General features: G+C 36.7%; 1 protein-coding gene across 1 annotated transcript; it reads right to left on the bottom strand.

Moving 5' to 3' along the window:
• Window positions 1–912: 912 nt before the first annotated feature.
• On the bottom strand, window positions 913–10,735 carry LOC140949252 (uncharacterized). The gene is made up of 7 exons (XM_073398480.1): window positions 10,574–10,735; window positions 9,640–9,709; window positions 8,531–8,644; window positions 7,256–7,387; window positions 5,626–5,868; window positions 1,886–2,030; window positions 913–1,322 (listed from the first exon to the last, which is right to left on the bottom strand). Exons 1-7 carry the CDS (start codon window positions 10,640–10,642, stop codon window positions 1,304–1,306), a joined length of 792 nt encoding a protein of 263 aa, XP_073254581.1. The 5' UTR covers window positions 10,643–10,735; the 3' UTR covers window positions 913–1,303.
• Window positions 10,736–11,437: the final 702 nt, after the last annotated feature.

Raw genomic sequence — 11,437 nt, 5'->3', positions numbered from 1 at the left:
CGACGTTACTTCTATGTTTTCCCGAAGGATAAAAACTGAAATATAGCACCATCGGTGATTTACAGCTACCATTCCAAAAATATCGTTATTTTTAGATGTATGGGAGCGGAAAAATAAGGATTTTATGAAAAAGTGGGCGTGATACTACTCTATTTCTACTTGCAATGAAGCAAAAAGATCGCCCCGATGACGTCATTTTTAGATAAATGTAATGGAGGTCACGTGATTAATCTGGGATGGCCCTATATCAAAAAATGTTTTTTAAGATCTCTATTATCTCTGTGCCAAAAATCGTGCTTTTATCATCAAAGGCACAATTCTCCTCAGATTTGCACTTAACCGCTAGACTAATGTGTAACGGAGCGCGAATTATCGACGTAAGGTAACGTAGCTCAGTCCTTTATTCTGCGGTTGAACTTTGAAAAAAAAAAAAGAAAAGAAAAGAAACAGTCTGCATGTATAGATTGTTCTTTATTTAAACCAGTGCAAAATATTCTAGCGTTAGTTTTTCAAATATTAATCAATGGTTTAAGACGGAATCCATCAGGAAATAGAGTTTAATTTTAATTTTCAGTGGTCAAACACCTTGTACCTGAATAAACAATATCGCATTTTTTTTTACATTTTTCAAGGGCTATAGATATAATTAGTTATCTGTAACAACACCAAAGATTATTTCTCATTGGAGCCCGAGAAAATAAATGTCAAATTCACAAAGAGTGTGAAAACACAGCTAAAATACTGAAAATTCCATGTGTAAGGTGTCATTTCGTGAAATTTGACATTTATTTTCTCGGGCTCTCATCAGAAATTTTCTTTAGTTTTAAATTTTCTTTGCTGAAAAATGTAAAAAGAATGCGATATTGTTTACTGGTACGAGGTTTTTGTCCACTGAAAATTAAAACTAATCAATTTTGCTGCATTCCGTCTTAAAAGTTTATCTTTTCAATGATGCCAACCGTGAGAAAATGGACTCGGCTATAGATGCTTTTGTCAGATTTCACTGTTCCAAGTCATTTAGATCATGTTCTACAAGAAGAAGTCGCAAAAGATTTAGCATTGACTAAAAAGATATCAAAATTAATCTTCGCCTGTATGACTGTTATGAAACGTTTCTAAAATTATCTTTAAGCTTGTGTTTACGTAGAATAAGGGACGTAAGGACCTTTCGCATTCTTTTGCTTCATTTTCTCTCGGTGTTGCAGTCAGTTTGAAGCCTTGTATTTTTTACTTTTGGTATTATAACATATGTCGGTTGCAGCTACTTCACCAAATTAAAGCGTCAGACGTTTGGTGATGCTAGTCAGCGACCACCCCATGGCCTATAAAAAAATAATACTATTATAAAAAACGTTCGTTCATTAATATCAAACAAACATATCTACCAATTTGACCTTGCACTTTACCCGGTACGGTCGTAAAATTAAGGAAGAAAAATCTGCGCCATTTTGACATTTATTTGATAGGAAGAGCAAAGTTTGATGGTTCGAAAGGAATCTCCCACTTGGATAAAAATTATAATACTTAATATATAGGTGATGCTCTTAATGTGCTACTTTTTGTCGTTACCGTGGCAACAGCTTGGAGGGGTCTCTAAATTTTAGTCACGACCAAGATAAAAAGATAACATGTTAACTTCACATGTGAAAAGATCACCGTTGCTATGGCTACAAAATAAATCGCTCTTTTCGCAGCAAAAACTATGAAAGTGAAATGGTTTGGTTTATATAATAAATAGAACATTACATGACGGCTTAAAAAAATTCTCTTCTCCCCGTCGGGTTGAAAATACATTCAGATTTCGTATCTCCGTGCACCTGTAATATCCTCTATATAAATGCTCCTGTTTCTTATCAAAATGTTATATTGCGTATCATCAGCTTACTTGCGACAGCAGCAGTGATTTGTCGGAACCTTGCATGCATAGTCAAGCTGATAGCAGCGATGCGGGATATCCGGTGGACAGGGGTCCTTATGAAAGGTACATACCCCAGTGGGCCAGTCACACTGGTTCTTCTCTGGAAGAGGTTCTTTGAAACGACAAAAGGAAAAAAGCTCACAGTGAAGAAAATGATATATAATCATGCACTTAGCAATCCCTTCGTGATTAGTTATCAGGTCGATGTTTGTGTTAGATGTTTCGACATCAATTACTGATATAACGAAAAACATTTAATATTGATCATATTGCAATGACCTTGCAACTTTAGTTCTGTATCAACTGTAACTTCCTGTATCTCGCGCCGTATTTGTAAGTGTAACTTCATTTTATCTCTGGCATTTGCACCATCTAATATCTTGTCCCTGTAACTACCTGCCGCGATTAGCTATCACTACTTGCCGGTAGATACCTCTCCCCCTGTAATTCATGTTGTAATAAAGTTTGTTGTTATTTGTTGTTTGTCATTCGGAAGACCGATCTTATATCTCATAGTAAATGTCAGTTGGATCCTTGCGATAAGTGGTTAAAAGGGGAAATAAAAGTAGATTCCGGGTGTCGCTCGTCAGTCACTTGACCTGTATTGTTTTCAAAATCTGAATATTTTTCCTCCTTTACGGGTACTGAGTGAGTAGGCTCCAATAGTTTTTAAAACCCTGAGTGCTAGTCCGAACGTTTATAAATTATGTACTGCCTCCCACTGAGCCCCCTACTGATCTAGTAAACCCTGCCGCGGTTACACATTGCATCATTGAAGAGGAAACATAGATAAGGTTTTAACATAAACCAGCTCTTGCTAAGTACTATATACACCGTATTCACAAATGGCGGACACGCGGGAAAAAACTGGTGCCTAGTCATGAAAGCGAGGCGTTGGAGGATAAACAAAAATTGCAAATGAAGACTTTCAGTGAACTTGCAGAGTGTTAAGCGCGGATTCCACCTAAAATAACTTTGTACGGACTTCTTTTTAAATACAGTTACGTGGGATGTCTTCTGCTTTTAATGTTTAGTAATGATTTGCTGTTTGCAATCAAAAGGGACGCGTATATCTGCAAGGAAACAGGATGATTTTGTAGGTTTCCGAAGCATCAGAAGCAGGACACGACAAGTGGGCGATGGCTTGAGAAAAGCGGCAAACATGTTGGCCCAGCTTCACACTGTAACCGAATACGAAAGCCAGATCACTACAATTCTGTAAAACAGAAATAAAAACAGATATTGGTGGCGAGAAAAAGAGAAATAAGCGACGGATATATGGCCACTGAAAACAGGTCAAGCTGAGAGCGGGTGAAAGATTCATTCACGAGGCTCATTCATTCATGTTAGTGACATTTTATACATATCTATGTACATATGTATGTCTGTATTTACAACTTCCTTTGGATCATATTAATTCCGTCGCTTTGGAGCGAATTGTTAGAGGTACGTTGGCAGAACTTAGCAAAAATCTCATGATTTCGTTGTCATTGCGAAATAATTAAAAATAATTTTATCAAAATTAGAAGCTGTAGTGTGTGAATCTTATGGCTTGCTATTTGCCTGGTCTCCTTTAGGGCATTATCTCAGAGAGCTCTTGGTAAAAAAAAGTGGTATAAAGCTTACATTTTACTAGGTTAAACTTTTAAGGCAATGTTTGTGTCAGGACTGAACATGGCAAGCTTCTGTTTCGAATAATTAAATTCGAGTCTGGATCCGTTTAAGAAGACCATCATTTTATTTATTTATGTATTCTTCAACTTTAAAATATAATGGAACATAAAGTTAAAACTCTTGACAGCCAACGATAAGAAATACGAAATTACTCGCTGAAATGATGTGTCTGGCTTACCGAGTCTGCCGAGTAACAAGTTGAAATTTTGAGCGTACTCCACTCGATCGCTCCTGCATTTATAATAAAAAAAATAGTTATAATTGATGTCCTTCATTGATAAAGACCAGAGAATAACGTCCTGGCAAACAAAAATCAAACATAACTTCATCGAAACCTCAGTCACCTCTTCTTTCCTGTCTTCCTTTTTTCCATCTCGACTTGAACTGTTTTGTTCAACGGCAGACGTCTCTTGCGTTAACAAGTAGGCCATCTATCTGTCGCTTAATTCTTTTTTCTTGCCACCAAGATTTGTTTATATTTCTGTTTCACCGAATTGCAGTGAGCTGGCTTTCGTACTCGGTTTCAATGTGAAGTTTGGGCCAACATGTTTGCCGCTTTTCTCCAGTCATCGTCCACCTGTCAAGCTTCTGATGCTTCGGAAACCGACTCGAAAACCTACAAAATCATCCTGTTTCCTTGCAGATATACGCGTCCCCTTTGATTGCAAACAGCAAATCATTACTAAACATTAAAAGCAGAAGACATCCCACGTGACTGTATTTAAAAAGAAGTCCGTACAAAGTTATTTTAGGTGGAATCCGTGCTAAACACTCTGGAAATTCACAGAAAGTCTTCATTTGCAATTTTTGTTTATCCTCCAACGCCTCGCTTTCATGACTAGGCACCAGTTTTTTCCCGCGTGTCCGCCATTTGTGAATACGGTGTATACACCTTAAAATTTGATGCATTTCTGCAGCTCGACAAATTGTTTATAATTATAATTAGTATTATTATTATTATTTTTATAATTATTCAAATACATGTACAGAAATAAAGTTTCAATTATTATTATTATTATTATTATTATTATTATTATTATTATTATTATTATTATTATGGCAGTACAAACGTCTGGATGCCCAGAGTAAAAAATAAAATCTTTGGCTGGGCGGGAAGCCGTAACCAGCCGCAGCATCGACTAAAATTTATGAACAATTACACAATAATTTGCGCAAAAAAAAAAAATAAATAAATAAATAATAAAAACCTGAGTAAAAATGACTTGATAAGAGTGTCATAAAATTGAATAAATAAATAAATATTATTACTATTACTTTGCTTTGGAAAGCACAAAAAAGTTAAAACAGTGAAGAAGTGATATGTCAGGAACGAGGGGAGGTGCTTTATCACGGGTTCCAAACAATTAGAAACAGAACAGATGAAAGCACTCGATCGGCCTATGGCCTCGTGCTCTCATCTGTAATAAGAAATTATGGTGTGACACGTTTTCTCTGGTACAACCTTTTTTTTTTAATATATAAGAATGTTGTTTTTTCGGGCCAGGCTGAATATTCCTATTTTTCTGCCGATTTTAGCTTGAAAATATTCTTGTATTATTCTTGAATTATAATTGAAAAAGAAAGAATTTATCATATCCTTTTAACGGCTTGTTCATTTTTTTTTTCCTGTGTACTATAGACATGTCTTTTATGTACCGTTCATCGAACTGTCATTAGCACTCAAAATAATCATCCTTTTCGAAATCCCAGCCTCGGGTTTATTCTTGAACATTCTTAAAATTTTGCACATTTCAGACTCGATATTCTTATAATATAAAATATATTCTTATAGAAAAAAAAGAGAGAGTGTTTGCATTGTTTCCATGAGTTGTGTTAATCAATAAAGCATCTCATTAAAATGCAAGTGTTTGATCTCAGCTAGATGAAAAACATGTTTCACCTCAGATGAAAACTCTGGTGTTTCATTAGTTATCAAGATTCATTCACCTGACCCGAATGGTCGTCATTTATTGGCTTTTGACTGCATGAAAACTTCATGAGTTTGAGAATACCAAATGAAAGTCGTGACTTACTTCTCACCCACACATGTGCTGGGTAGGCGAGATCATGTTTGTTGGTATAAGGTCGGATCAAATCTTGTCTCGTACACCAGTAACAGTTCCAGTTGTAAGCAAACCACATTTCAACCGCATTGCATCCTTGTATTTTGTTACATTGGCGGGCACACTGCCAAAAGTATTGTTTCACGCCTTTTTTTCCACTCAAAAACTTTCTCCCTTGTACTGTACACCAGTGGTAGGGAATTTTTCTCCATCCTAGAAATAATATATAATATATGGTTATAATGGAGTCTAGAATACAGTGCATTCTATATCCATGAATTCTTCATAAAACGTTTGACATAGTTCAGTAGTGTGTACTAGAATACCTGTTATCGCATAGGACCTTAGTATCCTTAGTATATGGATTTTACTTATCTACACGAAGCATATTTAACAACTACTCTCAGCGAAATCCTGCAAGCTCACTAACTTAAAATTAATACATTACAATACCTTTCCCTATCCGTGATATGAAGTTTAACTGCAATTTTTTTATATTGCAATTTGTTTTCATTAATTAAATAAAAGTCGCTTACTGGATATTTAAAACAAGGAAACTAGTTCAATTATCCGGCTGAAAAGTGATCATGGTCGCTTACGACAACTAGACGATATAGGAGGAGCATCATATCATAATGGGGGTATAATATGGTAATTTCGAGACTTGCGAGACCCCGGTTACACAAGTGGGTTTCATAATTCGAGACCGAGACTAAAAGCGTTTTTATCAATTCCGAGCCCGAGAATATAACGGCCGATAATTTCGATATATAAAGCTTAACAAAATGACCGAAAAAGCCAATGGAAGTTAGCGGGGGAAGCTAAGCGCACCAATACATGAATACTGGTTTATCTTGTTTCACTGTCTTACAGGAGCTGTATCACGGCAGTCCAGTTCATTTTGTTTAATTTTGCCAATCACTCGCCCTCAATCGCCAAAGTAAGTAAAGAAATTACATGTACATGACAAAATCAGAGATCCCAGACAAACAAATACGTCTCCAGAGCATTATTTTTGAAGTTGCAAGCAGCAGGGATCAACTATGAAAAACTGCTAGGCTGAACAGTTTCCAAAAACCCTAATTTCAATCCGTTTTAATCTTCTTCAGTTTTGCCCATCCGTGGCATCTCATGTTTCTGTTATGTTATTTTAAGCTTCCTTTAAAGTTTTAAGCGGTTATTTTTATGTTTCTCTTAATTTAACGGGCATTTTGTAATTTCCTAATTTGGCTGAATTTCTATAACCTGTACCCATGAACTCTGAAAAATTGGAATCATGAAGACCAAACGGAAAGAAAAAACGACAAATCCACAACTCCCGAGACCAGTCAACAGAAATGTCCAGACTCGGAGACACAACAACCGAGATACCTATCACGATTTCGAGATTGGGCCAAATTTTTCGGAGACCCACGTTTTTTAGGTACCATTCTATATTTGCTTTCGAGTGTTTTTCAAAACTAAATTAGGATGTTCTTTTTTATGTTGCCTATTTTTAAGACCGAAGAGGTTGATTTAAAGAGACGTTACATTCCGAGTATTTGAGCCTTATTTGTTCACTAAATAATGAAACGGAAGAAAACATGATTATAAGTTTTACTTCCGTAACCAAGGTGAACTTTAGCGGGCGATTCCATTTCATCTCCTCGTGGTACTCCATCAATAACTTCTGTGGGATCTTCATCAAAATCTTCTGCTCTTAACTCCTCACCATTGACAGAAAATTTTTCATCTAAAAAGTAGGACGTGTAATTACCTATTAATATCATATGTGCGATTACCTATTAATATTATAGATGACAAATTACGCTCACAATCGCAGGTTTTTTATATGTTTCTCAAATTGATTATCGATAGTAGAACTCCGCGCACTGGCTTAAGTCAGTCATGAATTTAAGAATTTTTCGACAGAATACCTAATAGGATCCTTCTTGATGTTTTCTTTCGTTGTGTTTAGTTTTTCTAAGGCGTCTTTTATTGCCCTGACATCGTCTTTAAAAACTTTCCCGCCATCTTGGTACTGAGACATAAGTGACGTTGCCATGGCAATTTTGTATTTTTTTACATGTGAAATAATAAATCAGCGGAGGAGTAATTTGTCACCCATAATATCAATAAAAATATTAATCGATTAATTAATCAATTAAGTTACAATTCTAATGAATATCAACTTGATTGTTGCATCCATTTATATTTTAAGCATTTTAGGATTAAGGGCAAGTTAATTTGAAAAAATGAAGGCATGCCACCGATCGATTACATGTTTGGCGGTATATCTCTCGACAGTGAGATTTCAGCAGGAACCAAACATTGACTTTACTAAGCCTCTAATGGCAAGAAGGCTTTCATAGAGCGGTTGTTTTAACCCGTAAGCAACAGTTACCAGTACAGAGCGGCAGCTGTACTCTTGCTCTCTGAGAGCGTTTTCTCTCACGCGGCAAGCACGTGGGAGAAAACGTGGAACAATGATCTTGCAGATTTACTTCATAACTTTTACTTCATAACTTTACATACTCTTTCGTTATGAGAAAAAAAAATAGCTTTACATTATGCACGCGAATAAAAACCTTCCTTGAGTAAACATCCGCCTCCGAATGAACTGCGTGCGCACCCTGAATTGAAAGAATGCGGCATATATTCGAGGACTATAAGAAACAAACTGCCTCGTGTAACTGAGTAATCTACACCATTTATCCATCCATACATTAAACCTTAAGCATCCAATGGTTTAGGAAATGTGATTTTGAAATAAAACGCTACATTCGAAAATACGACGCATCGGAAACGCCTCGGCGTTTCGTCGAGTATTTAATTTATAATTAAAGTCTTTTGCCAAGTGAACAAAGAAGGGCCAAATTATAACAAAAAATAGTACCATCAGGTGCTGGAGCTACAGCGGGTTCGTCCAGTTCATCCTCATTCGCTTCTCCATCAATGATTTCTGTGGAATCTACGTCAAAATCCTCACTATTGATGAGAGGCTCTTTATCTGAAAACCCAAAAAGAAAACGAAGTTACACTTCTGTTGAATTTTGCTGGTGTTTGATTTGTTGTTGTTCTTCGTTTTTAACGTTTTTTTAGGGGACATTATTTTCAGACAATCTTTCACCGCCGTTTAATTTATCTTATGCTACAGATCTGTCCAGCAACAACAACAAGGTATACAAGAAACTACACCAAGATAGCATTTTGTCGGCCTGTACACGTCTCAGTGGTTTCCCTGTGAATGCGGTTAAGTTGGCCAGAGTGGACGACCTGTACAAGGCAGTGTCAAGGATTATTATCGAGATTTCCCATCACTCGCTTTGGAAAGTTAATTATCGTTATCCTCATCGGCAACACGCGCGTTACTAAATTGGTGGAATATAGTCTCTAGAAGAAGCATTTGAGTTTTGCTGGAGCTCGTTCGCAGATGAACACAACACTTTAGTAAAATCGACAAGGAGAAACGTAAAATTAAACAAATTGGAATGTGGAACCTCATGACCACCGGATATATTATGTAAACATTGATTTACGTCATCAGTATGGAATTTCTGTCGCTGAGTCGCAGACGTTTACCGCGCGAAACGTCCCCAGGGGCGAAGAGCGAGGAGAAACGGCTGTTTTCGCAGACTAAGACTACAGTCACCCTGACGATCTATGCTACCTTCTTATACAATGACTACTGAGGCTGAAACCATCGATTTTTAATAGAAAATCCTAACGACAGTGGACCGCTGAAAGAACAACTCACCGAAAGGACAAGGATAGAAATGAACCTGTTGAATGAAGAAATGTACTAAAAACCGTTATGCATGTGCAGAACTGTTGTTTTGCTAATAAAACCAATTATTTATTGACACTGTCTTTGTTTTCGTCGTCTTGGTTGCTCCCTATTTCCTTATAAAGACTCGACTAGCAGTAAGCAGATATACATCACAAGTGACTACAATGTAAGATAATAACAATAACATTTTACGATTATTTCTTTAATTGACTAACCCTCGGCGGGAATTTCTTCCAGATCGTCTTTTTCTTCGACATCCATTAGCTCTGTTTCTGGCAATGAACTCTGTAAATGTAGGAATTTAAAAAAAGAAATTAATCCTTCGGTACATTTGCTAAAAGTACTCTGCTGCCTAGTGCGGCTTCGCTGTTTTAGATGGAATACTTAGCGGACCCTACTTTTTGCGCGCCATAGTACACGTTACAATCCTGATCAAAGCCTAGGATAAAGTTCAGTTTTAATCAGGGGTCCCTGGTTTTAATCGGCGAAGTTTTCCAACTAGATATCATTAGACCCTCAGTCTGAAAAATTAGGTTTCTTTTTCCTTCTATATTTGAGTCTTTTTAGAAGGAAAAGATTAAATTCTGCATTACTGTTTAATTAGCGTATTAAAGACGTACATATTTTAGTCATGGTTCTTAGTTTTTAAAAGGGCTGTGCCATAAGTTAGACGTCATGCACATTCATTGGCTTCCGATTTCCTACCTCCTTCTGTTCAAATTGTACTTCTGCTGGTTTACAAAGCTCTGAATGGACTGGCCCTTGGTACTTGATCGAAGTACCAGAAACCACATCAGGAAACTACGCTCAAATTTCTTAGCACTCCAAACAACTTCAATACTAAATCTTATTGTGATAGGGAATTTCACGTTTCAAGTTATGCCAAGTAAAAACCTAACTTTCTGAGTTGTGATCGGTTGTTTTACTAGTTTGTAACTATATTTTCTAAAGCAAAAAAAGTTAATAGACTTGTACGTACGTCATGGAATTATATTATGTAATGCTTGATTAAAAAAAAGCTAAATACAATTTTCCGTTTTTGTATGTACTGGCCGTAGAAAGAGATTTAACTCAAATGAATACAGTGAAACTCATGAAAAAGCAAAGAAAAACACTTGGAGGTATCTTTTTTTAAAAAAGTTCACTTACCTCTGGGATAAGGGATGCATGAGCTGTAAAAATCATCCCTGCGACTAAAAGCAACAAAAGGCGAGCCATCGTGTAAGCTTGTTGCCTTGATCCTCAACTCAGCGCTATGAAAGAGAAATGACACGACTTCGGTGAAAGCTATCAACTTTATTGACGTCTAAACATGAGTTACTGCACGTTTCTTTGTTCACTACCCATCAATACTGCTCTATACAATTTTAAGTGTCATTGATGCGATCTTTAAGTGTTTTCCGAAAAGCACTTTTAGTGAAATGGAAACTCGTTAAGATAAGGTAAGATTGGGAAGTGATACTTACATTTTTAGAATCTACCTCTGAGAACCCCATTTAACTTAGCACGACTCAATATTTTTACTAAAGGTTGATAAACTGCAGTTGATTCCCTACTTGTGGACACACCCACCAGTTACAAAAACATCTGCGCCGGAAAATCTGAGAACTGGGGCAGCCTTTCCCGAGCAAGTAATATGTGCTTGGTTCAAGTGATATGTCCTTCCTCGAAAAGATATTTTATAAAAAACGGTTGTCGGGGCCCCTCGACAACCTTCTGCAGGAGTAACCACGGAATGGACTAAAATCCCGTCTAGGAGAGAGAAGCAATTGCACCAATAAGTGCTTCATGCTTGAAGGATGAATGGACCTTTGGGGCCACCCTGGCATTTGTATGTCTTTGCATTTCCTCATCATTCAGGGCCGTTTTCACACTGGAGACAGATAATCCATCTTCAAAATCCGTCAAAATTAACTGATGAACAGATGACTAAAGTCAGGTGGATTGTTCATCAAAAATTAAAGCCGTTCCTTTTTCAAATTATTATCTGTCTGGCGCGAATTATCCAACGCA

Source organism: Porites lutea, chromosome 1 (genome assembly GCF_958299795.1).
Source record: "Porites lutea chromosome 1, jaPorLute2.1, whole genome shotgun sequence".
NCBI lineage: Eukaryota > Metazoa > Cnidaria > Anthozoa > Scleractinia > Poritidae > Porites > Porites lutea.
The sequence above is the reverse complement of the archived record's forward strand: the minus strand, read 5'-3'. Positions and strand labels throughout refer to the sequence as shown.